Source organism: Peromyscus maniculatus, chromosome 4 (assembly GCF_049852395.1).
Source record: "Peromyscus maniculatus bairdii isolate BWxNUB_F1_BW_parent chromosome 4, HU_Pman_BW_mat_3.1, whole genome shotgun sequence".
Taxonomy (NCBI): Eukaryota; Metazoa; Chordata; class Mammalia; order Rodentia; family Cricetidae; genus Peromyscus; species Peromyscus maniculatus.
In genome coordinates, this window is record NC_134855.1 from 43,200,374 (window position 1) to 43,218,736 (window position 18,363).

General features: G+C 39.7%; 1 protein-coding gene across 7 annotated transcripts in view; it reads right to left on the reverse strand.

Annotated features, from left to right (window-relative positions):
* Scn3a (sodium voltage-gated channel alpha subunit 3) overlaps positions 1–18,363 on the reverse strand; it is a 110,754-nt gene that overhangs the window by 6,271 nt on the left and 86,120 nt on the right. For all 7 annotated transcript variants that reach the window (XM_076569578.1, XM_006977167.4, XM_015996004.3 and 4 more), the window contains 5 exons: positions 8,569–8,691; positions 4,593–4,865; positions 3,689–3,742; positions 2,724–2,861; positions 1,555–1,659 (listed from right to left, as the gene is read on the reverse strand). In XM_076569578.1, coding sequence (XP_076425693.1) covers positions 1,555–1,659; positions 2,724–2,861; positions 3,689–3,742; positions 4,593–4,865; positions 8,569–8,691 — 693 coding nt within the window. The remainder of the gene's footprint in view (positions 1–1,554; positions 1,660–2,723; positions 2,862–3,688; positions 3,743–4,592; positions 4,866–8,568; positions 8,692–18,363) is intronic.

Genomic DNA, 18,363 nt, shown 5'->3' on the forward strand with positions numbered 1-18,363 from the left:
CAGTAGCTAAGAGCCCTGTCTGGTCTTCCAGAGGACCCAGGTTCAATTCCTCGCCCTCACATGGTGGCTAGTAACTCTTAACTTTAGCCAAAGGGTATCTGATTCTCTCTCCTAGATTCCACGGGAGCAGAGAAGGCACATGGTGCACAGAGACATGCAGAAGCAAAATGCCCTCCACACATAGCTTTTTACAAATGCATGAGACGTGATGGTCTAATTAATACCTATTCCAGGCAACATATGCTTTTAGAGTCTTGTGTAAATTCAAATGTAAATGTAGTTTTATTAGATAACTAAAAATATTTATAATAAATACACAAAATCCCATGGCTTATGGAAAAAAGAATCCAAGGTCACAAACCAAGCATGTTTCCAGATATCAATGACTTTTGGTGAAGCAGGTTGGTTTATTCCTTTCCATGTGCAGTGTCTTTCCATCCTTCCTCCTCATCTTACAGTTCCCAATTTCAATTGCTTTTAAATGCACAGTAAGAGGATGTCACTGATAAGGTTCACAAAACTTTTCAATTGTGAGTTTTGCTGATCACAGGCTTTGTGGTTAGGGGTACAGTTACTTTATGGGCCTCAGTTACCTTATTTCTTTTTAACCTATCTCAGAGAGTAGATGAGTTAGGGTACAGTTCTGTGAGCATGACCCAGCATCATTATGCCATCCCACATTAGGAGGTGTTACAGAATATGCATTTCAATGATCTTTATTCTCTTTCTGGTGAAACAAAAATTTTGAGACAGTTTTTCTTTCTAGGCAAGTTGGGAATATTTTCTAGTCTCAAGAGTGAGGGAACCCCAAAAGACAAATGGTTTTTTCATGTGCAGAACTTAAGTTTAATATATATCAAGTTATAGATAATATGGAGAGAGATCTTGAATCTAGGTAGATAGGGGAGCATGAGAAAGGAATGGATGAGAGGGATTGGGGAGAGAGCTCTGGAGTGAGGGTGATGTAAAAACAGAGTAGGTTACTATTTACAGGGGGGAAGGCAACTGGAATGAAAGGTGCAGAGGAAGTGAGGAGGGCAGGAGAGGGAGGTTATAATGAAGTCTAATGGTACGTATGAAAATGCTGTAAAAGTATTGTTTACTTTCTGTGCTGCCTTAAAAGCTAGTAACAGAAAGAAATGCTGAAGTGAGATTTATACTAGGGAGGGGAAAAAGAAGGGAGGAAAAAAGTGCACAGAGAAAGGGAATGGTGGATGAGTGGGCCATCTGGGAGCCTCCATCTACTTAAAAACACAGATGTCGGCAAGGTCAGAGGAGCAGCAGTCAGACATATTGGCAGCCCGAGAGTCAATCTTGGTTTGGGGCAAGTTCCTGGGAACTCTTGGTGATCTCAACTCACCAACTCTCAAGAACATCCCAGAATTTTAGGAACTTGACCCTTGCTATCGAGTTTGCATCTGTAGACTGTGCTGCACAATGTGAGATTTGTGATTAGTGCTATGGATTGGTGATACCACCCTAGATGTTCTGATGCACACACTCCAATGAAAACCCTGTCTTAGAACCTTAATGAATACAAGATATCTGTCTTACTGCAGGCCGAGGGATGGGCTTCTGGGGTTTTTTGGAGCCAAGTTTCTTCATTGCATTGTAGTATTTTTTCTGTTCTTCTGTCATAAAGATGTCTTGACCTCCAAAGTAAACACACAGAATAACCTGGTTACAATCCCAACCTGTGCTACAACAGTATTTAAACCAAAGTATTTTTGAGTCTTCCTTTAATCTTTTCTCAATTTTAAATGGATTTTTACCTTGCTAAATATAGATTCATTATTCTGCTTTTCCCATTTATGTGAAATACTACAGACTTTAATATTATGCAAAGCCCATAAGCATATAAAATTCTGATTAGTACAGCATTCTAATTGGATCATGTTATGTTCACAATGAGTTTTAAGGTCCTCAAATATATTTTCATGGAGCGAGCCAAATATCTTTTTTTCCTCTTTTACTGTCGAGAGTTTTATTGCTTTATTCGACAAATTTTAGCATTGTTGTGTGTGTCAAACAATGTGATTGGTATGAGAATTACATAGGTACATAACACGACGTCATGTTCCTTAAGTGGGTAGGTCATTAAAAAGGAAGTATGAGAAGGGGGAAAGGAAGAAAAAAAGAGCAATCAAATGAACAGGAAGAAGAAAGAAAAGTTATTGTAGACACAACAACAAACCTAGAGAGTCAGGCTTAAGCTTAAGGCTTTAAAGGATAATAAAGAGTTTGCTGGGTAACACATCTCAGGAAGAGAAAATATCACATATAAGGCCACGGAGATACCAGTGTATGTCTGAGTTCAAAAAAGGTCAGGAAGATTCATGCAGCTTCCCTCTAACAAGTTCTGTTGGTGACGTGAGTGTACGAGGGAATGAGTAGGTAATAGGATAGTGGATAAAACGAGATGTGGGAGAAGATGAGGCTGAGATATTGGTGAGGGTAATTCCTGAAAGACTCCAGAAGCCATAGTAAGTGCTGGATAATCATTGGCTGTCCTGAAATAATGGTTATATTTCTGGGTCAGGGAGATAGCTGCCCAGTGGATGAAAGGAGAGAAGCTAAGTAGAGGCTATAGCTTCACTGGCCCCAGAGTAAGAGTGCAAATAATATCAACACGATCTAAGTATGTCATAACTTCAAATATCGGGTTGGCTGTGTAGCACAGAGGTGCTTTGAGCAGGGAAGGGTGGGGCGTGGGTGACACTCATCTTTTTCTTCTGCTGGTTGAAGTTGTCTATGATGACACCGATGAAGAGATTTAGAGTGAAGAACGAGCCAAAGATGATGAAGATGACAAAGTATAAATACATATACAGATTTTCTTCATATACAGGTTGAAGTTTGACCTAGACAATAGTGAAAATATTGAATACTATTAGCCACATACACACTTGGACTAAATAATTCAGTGAGCGCTGTTACTTCATATGAACTTTTCTTATCATGTCTTCAGATACTATTTTAAAAAATAATTATAATTATTTTCTCAAACTAGTATGACATTTGTGAATTTTACATTTGAAATCCAACAAGTTTTTCCATTGTAGCCTACCTGCCAACTATTCCTCAGCACAAATAACACTGTTATAAATGCAGCTAACAGTTTGGGCCTGGTATTTTATTATTATCATCTCAACATTATTATTATTCCATTTTTTGCAATATCTTCAGTTTGTATTTGGAAAAGTTTTGATAGCAGAAAATCAACTGAGAGGAAAATATAGAGTGAGCAGATATGTTTTAACCAATTTTTTATATTTGTACTTTTGAGACTGAGTTTCCTTGAAGTCTGCTCGCTTATCTGGCTATATACTATCCTTGGAAGCTGTTTCACAGCCTGGCTGATCATGTTCTCCAAAGGAGAAGAAAAACGAGTGCTTCCTGCATTGAGCTACCTTCTGACTCAGAATAGTTCTCTTTGCAGGGCTAATCTCATCCTCCATGTAATCTGACAACTTTTCAGAGAAGACATATTATCTATTGCATATCATACCTGCAGTAACCAAACAACTATCCCCACAGAAGCATCCTGTCTTAAAACAATCATTTCTACTTGCATTGGTAAATACTTTGACTTTATGTAATATAGAATTCTGGGTCTCTCAGTTCAGTTCTCCCCAATGTTTGCCTTGGACAATCTAGTAGCTGCAAATAGTGTCTGAGAGCTACTTACATCCCGTGAATCAACAGCTGCATACATAATATCCATCCAGCCTTTGAATGTGGCCTGTACACAATACAATAGAGTTATTTATGAATGTCTCACCTAAATGTATTGCATTTACCAAACATAAATACAACAACATTGTTCTAAGTATTTTTTTCATATAGTACCATGACATTCTCTACTCAGGTGTTGAAACGGCTCAATTGAGGTGTAGTTAAGTATTCCCCTACTACTGAATATCAAAATGTGTGTTCAGAGTTTAGAATTTGTTTTCTTTTCTTCTGTTGGGGGCAATTCTGTTTTTTTTTCCTATAGCAAAACATAACTGGAGACTTGATTAATGAAAATCCCATCTTAATCTCATCTGAATTCCTTCCAACAAGAAGATAAAATCTGGGGTTAAAGCCTAGGGTTGTGTTTAAACACAACTTATTTTCACTAATAATTGATAAGCAACTGTGCTGTCATGAAGTTAAAAAAAATAAGCATTACATATTTTGAAAAGTATCCCTTGAGATTTTACATTTCAGCATGTATAAGAGTATCATATTATGTTAGACATTGCTATAGAAAGTATCTGGCTAAAAATTCATACATTTAATTCATAAACAGAATATGTAACCAATATTTCAATATACACAATTTTTACAGAAAATTAAAAAAACTGAAATAATGGTTAGCAATGCAACAAGAAAAACACAGAAGAAGAAATAAGAAATCCTGTGAAAACATTAAAGACTGCACTCCCAGGGAAGATTAAAAACGACAGTGTCTCCTTCACAGCCAAATAACTAACTTGAGGTGTCAACTACCGACCTACTTTTAAACAGGAATTGTTCAGAGAACCTCCCCCAGGGGTCTTAGGCGGCACCCTTCCCAGTGTCCTCAGGTTCCCACGGCGGCCACTTACCACTTGTAGCAATGCCAGGTAGCCTGCCCCCACGTTGTCAAAGTTCACTTTCACATTCTTCCACCGGGCTTGCTTGCCAAGAGCCTGGCAGTCACTGAAGTTGTTGACTTCATTCACTTCGAACATGTTGCCTGTTGTCATGTTAACACAGTGATAGAACTTTCCAGCAAACAGGTTCACACCCATGATACTAAAGATCAACCAGAAGATGAGACACACCAGGAGCACATTCATGATGGAGGGGATCGCGCCAACCAGAGCGTTCACGACCACCTGTGGGAGGACAGGAGAGCCGTGACTTGCTAACGTGGAAGCCATCACTGACAGAGATGCATTCGGCACTAAGACACCTTTGGAAGGGGTTAAACGGGTATCTAGGTAGATTTCTAGCCCTAGAAAGCTTCTTCTAGTGTTTTCTACTGCATATTGGCAAGGGGAGGCAAATGACAATACAGCTAAAAAGCTAAGCTAGGAAGGAGAGCAAAATACCACAAAACCGAAAAGAAATGAACAAAACCTAAGATAGTAAGATGGAGTAGGAAATTCACACTGAGGAAAAAGTGGTGAGCGAGAAATATGCATTAAAAGCCAACGGTAGTAATCATTGGCAGTGACATATTAATTTTTGTGAACACGAGCGAATTAATGATGATCTGAAAGAATAAGTACACAACTCCTTCACAAATAAGGCATGTAAAGGGCAAAAAAATCTGTCTCCTCAGGTCAGGAACATTTATATGACCATGAAGGCGAGGATTAAGGGTTTAAAATCTTGTTTAATTTTTTTAATTTTTGTATTAGAAAATCTGTCTCTTAAACATAGAATAAATTATAGGCAGAGGTAAGATTTATCTTTAGATGTAAGATGATCAAATATATCCCATTATTATTACTTGCCAATGCCTACATGTTCACCTTAAGTTTATGTTCATCTTTTTTTTTTTTTTTTTTGGCTAGGCTGATGTGTTTAGTGAAGAAAAGCCTGACCCCTTTGTTTCTCTGAATCCAGGAACGATTAAGATGCATTTTAAGGTCTCATGGATAGCAAAAGTAGCTTTTCTAATTTCGCTTATCTTACTCCGTAGTGGATGACTCTGCTAAGGATTCCTACCCAATAAAACTATTGTTTTATTTAAAAATATAGTAAACATTATTTTAAAAAATTATAAACCAGCATTAAAAAATTGAAATCCAAAATTGTAGTGCTTTCCTATATTAATTGAATTTTATTTCCTTTAGAAACTAAGTCATACAAATTGTACTTGTTAGTTTCCTTTTCAGATTAAAATTATGTACAGTGACCTCATTCATACCTCTAAAAATTTTCTTATCTTCAGACAGATGTTGCTACATTTAGCTGAAATCTTAGGTATTCCATATGAATCAAAATAATAACCAATAGAATATTTTTCAGATAAGAGGAAGATTGTAAGTTTGCAGACTTGCTCAATTGCTAGTTCCTCTCTGATATAAGCTATAACTATGGTTGTTGGCCAAAGGGGTCCCATGTACACCCTCAAACAATCCAGGCTATTGCCAGGACTATAGGTTTCTCTCTTTGCAACTGATGGCAAGGCCCAATGGCCGAAGACAACCCCCACACAACTCATTGAACATGGAGAAGTAAAGCACTGAGCCTTCACACCAATATGCTAGCATCGTTGACACAGGAAGGTACTGTGCAGGACACCAAAGCAGAAATATACAACCCCAGCTGCAAACCTTTTCATCCACAATCATATCCTGCCTGCAAGATATGCTAGTACAAAAGTGACACAGATTGTGTGGGAGTAACCAATCAAAATCTGACTTGACTTAAGGCCTGCCCACTCCACTAGATGGAATCGGTATCTGGCACTGCATGGGTGACCAAGAACCTGAGAGACCTTGGGTAAAACCAAACAATCCTGTTCTAAACAGACAAACAAAAACAGCATTAAAATGACATTCTGCTACACTAATAGATTAGTGCTATCACCAGAGAAGCTCCTCCCTTCAGCATACGGGAGCACAGATAGACTCTCAGCCAGACATCACCCAGACAGTCAACGATACTAGAACACTCACTCAGCCCTAAATAATATGTCACCATCCAATCCCTCTCCCTAGGGTTCAGGGAACTCTGCAGGAGAGGATGTAGCAAGACTGTAAGAGCTGGAGGGGATGGAGGACATCAAGTAAACAAGACCCTCTAAATCAACAGGATCGATGTACATACGAACTCACAGAGACGAGGCAGCGTGCACAGGGCCTGTATTAGGTCTGCACTAGGTGGGGCCTTAGAGCTGAAGGAAGTGGACACATGCCCTACTCCCAAACCCAGAAGCAGTCTCCAACTGATAACCACTTGCGAATGAAAATCTACTTTTCTCCAAGGGAGTCTCACTGGGAAACAAGGCTACTCTTAAGGGTAGGCGGCATGCCCAGCAGTAGATGGCCAAGAGAAAACAAATTCAAGAGCATCTTTGGAGCTTCCTTGTCTTATAATGTTGTATCAGGACTTTTTTGTTTTTGTTTTTGTTTTATATATATACACTCTCTCTTTTTACTCTACAGGTCCTTTGTGACTATATCATGGTTTCCTGTTTAGAGTTTTTACGGATCCCTGAGTGGGTCGGTCTCTGCCTCTGTATCTGTTTCTTGAACTCTTTTCCTTTTATTTGTTTTATCTTCTTCTGATGTTTTGGTTTCTTTTCTGTCTTATTTTATTATTGTCCTTTATTAGTCTGTTTGTTTTCTAATGAGAGACAGAAAGGGGGTGTATCCAGGTGGAAGGGGAGGAGCTGGGTGGAGGAGAGGGAGGGGAACTGCGATCAGGATGTATTATATGAGAAAAAAAATCTATCTTCAATAAAAAATAAAATAAAATAAACCATCAGCAAGAAGCCACGAAGCATGATGAAGGCTGAGATGATGTCAGCAGTAGAAGAAGATTGTTATTTAGAACAGATTTTTATGAATTTGTTAACATAAGCAATGAGACAGAATTTGCGACAGGCAAGCCAAGCGTGTGTCTCGGCTCACAGTGCTGCAAGAGCAGCTGGAGGGTGGTTTCATTTTCCACAATGAGTAAATTTTGCAGTCAAGGCTGAAGGGGTTTATTGCCCCAAACAAACCACCTCCTAACATAAAAACCCCATGGCCTTGAAGAAATTCAATATCCGTGTGCATTTGCAAAGCAGATTAAACAAAGCTGGCCTTTGTGCAAAGCAGTTCTGAAGGCGTGGCAGCCATGCATTTTCTGTTGTGAGACAAGATATACTTGCTAAGGGAGAGAGCAGGGGAGGACAAGGCTGGTACTGTGGAAAAACTGAACCTCACCCAGAACGTGTGCTTAAAAGATCTGTGAAGCAAAGTCGGATTGTTAGAAATAGGCAGCTAATTATCCTAGCAACTCACTTTGGATGTGAGGGATGTACCAGGTTTGCTGGGTGCTGTGATTTACATGAATTCAAGAAATAAAGCATTGCCCTTTAAAAAATGGAATCCGTATCTGGCACTGCATGGTTGACCAAGAACCTGAGAGACCTTGGTTTAATCTCTCCTTCCATATCATATTTTTTATTACTGATATGTTTTGAGGACTCAAACTTATCTACTGAAGGCCCTGGCAAGGATGAATGTTGTCAGCCGTTGTTCCAAAGTGCCCGAGCAATGAGAATAAGAGCAGCACATGCAGGTTGTAGTGTGTGTGTGTGTGTGTGTGTGTGTGTGTGTGTGTGTGTGTGTGTGTCTTGGGGGGCAGGGGAATGGGGCAGGCCTGAACTGTGAACTCAAGCTCCAGATGCTGGTATTTGCTCTGTCTCAATTCCTGAGTGTGTGTTTAAATAAACTGCAATTTCCAGAAGAAAAGCTTGCTGTTCTCTATGGCTTTAGCCCTGAATTATCTAATTCTGTGGAGACTACCGTGTCTCTGAGTCACTGGCTGCATGGAACTCTGCCTGGAGCTTAAGAGAGCACCATTGAGTTTTCTTACCCTCATGCCTTCAAAGCGGGATAAGGCTCGCAGAGGCCGTAGAGCCCTCAGTGTCCGGAGGGATTTGATGGCACCAAGTTCTGAGTAACCAAGAGCAGTGGCTACCAGGCTAACCAAAGAAACCTGTAGATGGAAAATAAGCTGTTAATCTACCACAAAACCAACTGTTAGATCAAGGCACAGCGTGTACTGTCCATTCTTTAGTGACAGCCAATTGAAGTGTGACTTGACTATAACCCTTCCGTCTTCATCTCCCACAGCATCCAACGCTGGCTGCCTCATCCCTCCCTGTCCTACCAATAAAATGTGATACTTGTTTATACTCATTAACACTTACAGGGATGTCGTGCCACAGGATCGTTTGCAAAGTATGCATATTTTTATCACTGATAATTCAGGGCTCAGTTCAAAAGCCCAATCCCTTTGCTTAACGCTGCCAAATAAAACAAGACTTCTCTCCTGAATTGTATGGTATTAAGGTTGGGAATCCTAGAGATATTTGCCAGGTACCAGGGCTGGTCAGCTGGCTAGATGTTTAATCTCTCCTTCCATAACATATAAGCATTTGATTAGGTGGGTATGAAACTCTGCTTTTAATGTACCTAATATGGTTTGGTTAGATATACATTAGTGGAGCCATTGTCTCCTCATTGGGTAATTTAGCAATATAATTTATAAAACTTGAAACACCCATGCATTGGATTAATAAAGGAGAAAATTTATCTGAAAACATTTTTATCAGAAGTAGATTTTTGATAATATGATGCTTCTTATTCATAGTGATCACACATCTTTCTGGTACTTGTGATTAAGCTGAATTTTCGTTAAGTATATGCAACATTAAATAACACAGATCCTTTTGGGGGTAGGGGAAGTAATTTGGCTTGATATTCTTCCCATGTACTTTGAGGCCTATATTCACAAGTCTCCAGAAGTCAGTACCGCTCCTGACACCTAGGTATTGGTGAGGAAGTTGACATCACTCTGCACACATACATTCTGATAAAGAATAAAAAGCAAAAGGAAGGAAGGAAGGAAGAGAGAAAGAAAAAGAGAAAAAGAGGGGATGGGGACATGGTTTAGCAGTTAAGAACAAGGGCTGTTCTTCCAGAGGACCCAGGTTCAGTTCCCAGCACCTACACTGCAGCTCACAACTATCAGTAACTTCAGATCCAGGGGATCCAATGTCCTCTTCTAGTCTCCTGAGGGTACCAGGCACACATGTGGTATACAGACATACATGAAGGCAAACACACACACCCCCCACACACAAATAATTTAAAAATTAAAAAGAAAATGGGCTAAAGAGATGGCTCAGAGGTTAAGAGCACTGGCTGTTCTTCTAGATAGAGGTCATGAGTTCAATTCCCAGCAACCATGTGATGGCTCTCAACCATCTATAGAGAGATCTGGTGCCCTCTTCTGGCTTGTAGGCATATGTGCAGGCAGAACACTGCATAATAAATAAATAAATCTTTAGAAAACTTAGGAGAAAGCAGGAAAAGCAGAACGCACATCTAGTAAGAGGTGGAGTTGGAGGAGGCTGGAACCTAAATTATTTGACTTAAAAGCATATTTCAACTTTTACGTTCACTTAAAAAATGTGGTCCTCCTCAGAATCCCAGAACACACACAATGACTTCAGTGACTACGTTCTCATTCCTTGTCTGGGTAACACATCACACTTCTTTGTTTGAGAAACATTGATTCATTATATTATTTCAACGACTTAAGTGCACGAGAGCTTACTCTTCTGTGTAAAAAGCTGTTGGGAGACTAAGTGAATTCTCTCCATGGTACTCCAAGGCAAGATGGAGTCAATGATCTGCTCAGGCGCACATGGCTTCGAGGGGGACAGGGGGACTTTAAAGGCATATGCAGCCGCTGTCCCTTCCTTGATTGATTTAGCATTAACTCACACATACAGTCTAAGAGAATAATAAATTACTTGAATGTTAAATTTGATCAGTGACAGGATTATTTATGAAGCTCTTTATTTGTGGCCTGAGCTTGCTGCTACGGAAGAGCAGGGAGATTGGGAAGGCTATTAGTGAACTCTTCGGCTTCTATGTTCTCTGCTCCTTTATCTCGGGAGACATTAACAATTCTTATTTTTTTTTTCCTGAAGTTAATATCTGAAGACTTCTTATCCTCCCAACCAAGCCCTTTATTTAAGACTAGAGCTTTAAATGGAAGTGGCTGCATGACCTCATGACCCTAAAGGACATCAGCTCATACTTTAAAAGGAAAGGAATAGCATTTCTTCTCATGCACAGAACCAGTGGGTTCTGGGAGCACAGAGAGTCTTGGCTTTAAAGGCTAGATGCATCCCTGGCATTTGTTTGCCCTGAACTGGAATGGCAATGTTGCTTGAGAATCTGTTAGGAAATCTGAACTTCTAATGGAACTTAGGGGTTAGAGGACAAAATGTCAGATGTCAGATCTGCACCCAGGCACAATGAGAGCTGTGAAACTTATTAATTTGGCAATGAGTGCCTTCCTTAGTCACTCCCTGTTTTATTTATTGAGACAGAGCCTCACACTGAGTCTGAAGCTTACTGCTTCAGCAATATTTACTGTCCAGTGAGTTCCAGGATGCAACCACACTTGGCTTTTTGCATGGGTGTTAGAGTTCAGAACACAGGTCTTTCTGCTGTGGTAAGCAGCTCACTGTCTAGTGAGATAAACTTTTTGTACACTGTAAAGATGTGTCTCTGCCTAAGGCACTTTCTGATTGGTTTAATAAAAAGCTGAATGGCCAATAGCTAGACAGGAGAGGATAGGCGGGACTTCTGGGCAGAGAGATGAACTGGGAGGAGGAATCTAGGTGTGTGGATTTTGCCAGCAGACTCAGATCAAGTGGGATATGCTGTACTCGGTAGAAGTAAAGAGCCATGTGGCAAAACATAGATTAAAAATATGAGTTAAATAAGTAAAAAGAGCTAGTTGAAAACAAGTCTAAGCTAAAGGCCAAGCTTTTATAATTAATAAGAAGCATCCATGTTGTTCTTTGTGAGCTGGTGGTCCCCAAAGAAGCCAAACAACACTCCCCAAACTATTTCTTTAGCCTGCTTTTACTTCAATATGGAAGTTTCTAGGCAGATAATCAAAAATTGACTGACCTTGTGGGGATTTGTAACAAATTTCATTTATTTGGGATAATAGAGAGGATTTAAAAAATGAGGGGTTGGTGAATGTTGACTGTAAGTTTGTTTAATCAAGTAATGTAAAATGATTGTTTTTTCATGCAAATCATTCTAATAAGATTATCACAATTTTAGTAGTTATACAAATATTTTTCTACTTTACATTTGATTGAAGTTAAAATGTTATTCTGTACAGGACAAAAATGCAGTTTAATGGATTAATTTATATGATCAAAAGTCTTTTTTTTAATTGAAAATAGGTTGTTTTCATGCAATATATTCTGATTACAGTTTTCCCTTATACCTTAACATCAGTTTTGAGATAATTTGACTCTCTTATAAGCAGATGTAAATTCCTGAAGAATGTTGACGATCTTAGGATACTTAGTTTAGAGGTAATGTTCTATGCTGAGCCATGGGCAATTTATAACGATCACTTTTACTCATTATCTAATGTCTAACCTAAGAATAGGCATCAGAGAAGCTCCAAACTTGGATCTGGGCCCTGTGCTTACAAATCCATATATTGTTTACTTTTAGTTGGGCAAGCTTGTGTTCCAATCTTCTTTTAGCAGAAATCACAGGAAGCATTCCGTGCTAACATGTACAAAGAGGAAGATAATCAACTCACATCAATTGAATTCTTAATATGAATTTACAGGAACGTGAGCACATGCCACACCACACAGTAAACCTCCATGGTAGACTTTCTAGGGTTGTTCAGCTGTGATCACACTGTTTTACACTTGTGTGTCAGTTGAGCATGAGAAATAAAGTCCTCTGGAAGGAGGGAATGATCGTTCTGAAGGACACCCTGAAGTCTGTGACCCATTGATGAACAATGCAGAAGGAGTTGGTTTCCCTTCCAGATGGGCAAGGATAAATTCTTAAATTCAATATAAGCAGTTGGTAGATTAAAACTGGGCACATCACCTCATACATTCTGATGATATACTTCAATCCAAAACACTTCATAATTAAAAAAATATATACTAGATTTTTAGAATGCTGTACTATGTATTTGTGCCTTTTTAATGGTAAAATCTAGGAACACTCCCATTGGAACTAGAATGGCAGAATCTTCCCATCACTGATATTGCTTTTTAACACTTTCTGGAAAATGAAGTGAGTAATGGAAACAAGAAAGTGGGAGAAGTCATAGTAAGTATAGTGGCTAGACATAAAACACAAGAGAATCAAGATAAAAACCACTCTAAAGAATAATATAATCACTTTAGGTGATTGATTTTTTTATTAACTTGCTAAAAAAAAATTATATAGGGGACTTGGGGACTTGGTGGCGGCAGAGGCGGTGCTTGTTTGGAATATTTTAACAGGGGATCCCAGTTCCTGGTATACCCTTGACTGAAGACTGCTCCTCTTCTATTGGGGAAGGTCATTCTCTTCCACCCAGTGCACAGCTTTGAGAGGAAGCAGATACTTAAATAGCCAGGCAGATTAGTCAAATCAACCCTAGTGATCAATGAGGTGACAGTTATCACAGCCAGATGATCCTCACACCCTACAGGTGTGAGATTTTGAAATACATAATTTCGATTAGGTAATTAAAAAAATTAATCAAAGTCCTTTCCTGTTTCTGGCCAAGCTCAAGAATTTGAGACAGGGTATGATGGCTAGATTGTCACCTTAACACAATCTAAAATCGCATGGGAAGAGAATCTCCATGTGGAGTTATTTGGTTGGGTTGCTTTTCGGGCATGATCGAGAGATTTTTTTTCTAACTGGGTTAGCTGAGGTCGGAAGACACACCTTGAATGTGGGCTGCACTAACTCAAGAGCTGGCCCCGGGGGCTGAATAAAAAGGTGTTGGGGTGGTATGATGTCACAAAGCAGGTCTCCCCAAATGGCAGCGCTGCTGACAGTGTCCTAAAATGATGGTCTAGGCTCGAACCAGACCGAATTCTTACTGAGTAAACAGGAGGACTACTCTGAGGTATACAGAAACCTAAATAAATTCAGTATTCCTTAGAAACCCTGTCACAGGGGAAGCAAGCCAGTAAGTAGCAATCTTCCACAGTGTCTGCGTCGGCTCCTGCCTCCAGTCTCCTGCCTTAAGTTCCCACTATGACTTCCTTCGTTCGCCAAACAGTAACACATGCAGATTCTTCTTAAACTCAAATTCCAACCTATCACTTGAGTAAGTATTTACTTATGCTCCCTATTTGGATGAAACTCTCAAGAGAAAAGGATGGCAAAGGAACACAGGAATGCTAACAAAAGGAAGGACAGCAAACAGATTAAATTGAATCCATGGATCACAGAAAGCCCAGAGACACGACTTTAAGGAAGCGGCAGAGACCCACACGTCTACAGTAGTGAGAAAGCGGTTTGATGACCGCTCTGGACCCGGAGCCACTAGGTTCCTTGAAAATAGGATGGAGCTACCCAGAGAAGTGATAGCCAGTCTGTGTACATGAAAGCTGAGTACTATTTCTTGCCTCAATCCACCCTGTCCAGCCGTGCGAGAGCAAAATGCAATGCTCTCTTCATAGCCGAGAGTGAAATCTATCCTTGCTCAAGAGTGTAGGTCCTTAACTGCTTGAGTTGCTCTGTCACACAGCCAAAGCCTCTTCAATGCCTCATGCAATTGAGATTTTCCAGTGAAGCACGTGAAAGTGTTGGAGTGGCATGTGGGTTATCGAAATATTTCTCGGGGAAGTGGAACCTGGGAGGTCAGCATGCTGGGTACACAGGATGAGGACAGGTTAGATAGGTTTAGGGGCGGGGACCTCAAAACTAATAGTTCCAATTCTTGAGCTTGGCCAGAAACAGGAAAGGATTTTGATTCTGTCCTTAACTACAGGCGGTTTGCAGGCTCCCTGTGAAGTTTTCACTAAAACTCCATCACAGACAGACATGAATTCCTTATAGTGAACACTCTGGAATTAGATCTCTGAATTTTCATGGTAGAAATGAATACATATGTATATATACACACATGTATTTACATATATTTATATTTTACCATATACATCAAATTATATCTTTTATACTATATAAAACACACAAAATTATGTTTTATAATTTATTGTATATATGATAACATAATTTTGTTTATGTTTATATATACTAAATTATGTTTTGTAATTTATTGTATATACTATATATTATATATAATTATTTTTATATATGTTTTTATATACCCTCTCTCTATGTGCATATACTTGCTCAATTTCAGCCCATCTCCTAAATTATTTTACAGCCTAAACACCTTTTTTTATGTTGAAAAGATTAATTTTTTTTTTTTTTTTTTTTTTTTTTTTTTTTTTTTTTGGTTTTTCGAGACAGGGTTTCTCTGTGTAGCTTTTTTGTGCCTTTCCTGGAACTCACTTGGTAGTCCAGGCTGGCCTCGAACTCACAGAGATTCGCCTGCCTCTGCCTCCCGAGTGCTGGGATTAAAGGCGTGTGCCACCACCGCCCGGCCTGAAAAGATTAATTTTAATTCTTGTTTTATCTCTCTTCACTGTCCCAGGATTTAATTGAAAACAAAGCCTTTTGTTTTTCTCATGGAAATTTTTCTGTGCTACTTTGAGTAAAAAGGAAGACCTTCCCAACTTTCATATTTGGGTCAGAAAAATGGCAAATATAGGCAGATATGTGTCCTGTTTGTAAACACTGAGACCCAGGTATCATCCCAGGGCGATTAGGGTCTCTACTCTTGAAGAGGAGAATGTCACAATAAACTTGCAGGACACTGAGGATGATAGCAGGACTCCGCTGAGGCCCATTAAGAGAAAGCTATTTGATCCTCGTCGGAGGAATGTACTGTTCCTCTGGCCCTGGGTGAAGACCCAACGTTGTGTTCTGCTCCAGAGACTGGAACATTACATACTAAGAGTTAATCCATGTGGGCCTGTCAATCACCTGGCCAGGAGGTCAGCTCTTAAGAAGACTGATTCCCCTAAAGCCATGCCAAGAAGATGAGAAGAATAATTATTTCTGTAATGAGATAATGTATTATCTCCTGCAGAAGCCTTTGCCCCACTCAGCCACTTGAAGAAATTCCACCAGGCTGGTGTGTGGCTCCTCTGTCCCATGGCCTGTCAACAACAAAGTGTAACTTCCATCTTTTCCTTTTCCCCTTTTCATATACAAAGGCTGGGCACGCTTCCCCTGGCATCCTGGGCCTTCTCGTTCTTCTTTGAAAGCCTCTCCCTCCCCAACCCCAACTTTCTACACATAGTCCAGGATTTACAGTTGCCCACCCTATTGTAGTTCTCTGAGACAGTAATAAATTTGTCCTGGAGCTTTATTTTCGGTTTCTTTTCTTTTATTTCTTATTATTATTAATGAGACTAAGAAAGGATCCACAATTTGCCCTGTGACAATAGGGAGAAATTCTTTAAAATGCCAGCTGCATCCCTACCAAAGGCTGGTGACGGAATTCCAGAGTTTCAGATCTGAATTAGAGCAAGAGCACACTAAATCACCTGGGGCCGTCTGGAAGCCTAGAAGATCACTCACAGGCCTTTGCTTCATTGTAATAAGATCTCCTTATTGTTAGCATTGCAACACTATCTGCTCCCTTCATTCACAGGATGTCATCAGAAAACATAAGGGCAGAAAAGATGATGTTGTATGGTGTTTTTCCTCTGGGTCTGACGGGGTACTAGGGACTTTGCCCCTGCTAACCACAGCAAGAGTTGACAGTCCTGTGGTAATGACATTCCTTCCCTATTAAGGAGAAAGGGAGGGTCCAAAGCCTCTCACCCAAGATTCCAGCTATTGTTTCTCTGCTCCCTTCCCTCAGCTGTAAGGGATTTGGGGATAGATAAAAAGAAAAGGTTAGTTGGAAGTAAACCGCCATGCAGTTCCGTGAGGTCACCATCCACGATGGAGTGGGACCTGGCTGTGGGTCTATCCTCCTGTTTAAAACTCCTCACCTGTGCTCTCTAGGAAAAGCAAATAAACTCACTGTATCAAGCTGAACTTTGGTGAAATCATAATTTGGTCTGCCTTTAGTGCCCCTATAGGTGAGCTGATGTTTGTCTGTGTCACCCCAGAAAAAATTAAGACAACAAAGGAGTAACCTTATTGTAGGAAAACCCCAACACATTCCTCAAATCCCGTGTCTTCTTGCCTTAGCTGATAATTCTTTCCCATTCAAGTTTGCCAAAAGGAGCTATCCAAATCTCTGCAACCTATAGCTCCCTCCTTCCTCTACCCTCTCCCGCCCTCCCTCCCTCCCCCCCTTCCCTCCCTCTCTGATTGAATACAGAGCCTCATTCATGCTAGATAAGTATTCTATAAGCCCCAGCTCCAGCCTGGCTCCTTTCTCTTCAGATACCCACAATCCCTTAAGTGTGTGCTTTGTCCTATAGTAAAATTTCTCCCTGTTTATTATTCTGTTTCATCTTTGAGTGTTTGCTTATTTCATTACTGGTGACATGAAGTGGGAAACCCTGGGTGGAAGCCTCAGTTTGTTTTCTGAACATGAGAACCACCCCCTCAACACACACACACACACACACACACACACACACACACACACACACACACACACACATACACGCTGTTCACCACCAGTAAAAATGGGAGTTTATACTGCAGGACATTTAGCATATTTGTGGGTCTTTGTGTACTTGATTAGAGAAATCACAAGGCTCTCAAGTTATGAAAATACATGTATCCTGATGATTGCAGTTTTGTCTGTGATAGTGAAAAGATGACCTGAATGCTCCTCTCTGGACAAAGGAAAAGTCCAGCATGGTAGAAGCATGGCTTCCACAACTAATTCCATAAACATCTGAAACACTATTTTTGTTGGTTTAAAAATGAGCAATCTGAATCATGTGATCTCTTCATATTTACTTCTTTGATCCTCTAAGGTGATTACAACAAAAATCACGCTGCATGCTATTTATGCTAAAAACAAAAACAAAAACAAAATCACAGTGTCTTTGTTAATGGGTACATCATCTTTAATTAAGTGCAACCTTGGATTTGAAGCATTGATTTGACTGTGAAAATGATTATGTCTGTTTATGATGTCTATAATTACAAGTGACGAAGATGAGTTTGCTGATGGATAATGTTATGCTTGCATAAAAACCCGCAAGGACCATACAGATGCTGGTTGTTTTCAATATATTTCAAGTAAATATTAATTAAGTTATGCATCTAGTCTAGCAGCATTGGTAAAGAGAGTTTATATAGTTCTGGAATATTACAATATATTATGCATTTTATGATGATGAGATCATTTTGATAATAAACAGTTACCCAAATGGAAAAAGTGATCTGTCTAGCACAATCTTGTGGTAGACAGAAGCATGGGTTAAGATGGCCTTCTTCATTCTAAGTTGAACCATCGTGCTGGTTGGGGGCCTCTTCCTCTCCATTCTTTACTCATTCTTTTTTTTTTTTTTAGAACTTTATCCCATCACTTCCATATGATATCTTTTATTCACAACACCATCGACCTCTCCTTTCTATATCCTAGCTTCTATTTTCTGTACTCACACCTCTAAACCCTCCTGAAGCCTTGGGGGGAAATGTCTTCCTTTAAAAGAGCCCCACGTATAATTGGTTTTCCTGTAAATTATCACTACTTACTCCAATTTATGGTTTGCTTTGTTTGGTCTTTTGCCCAGCTTCTTCATGGTAAAGTGCAGATTTTACTTCTGCA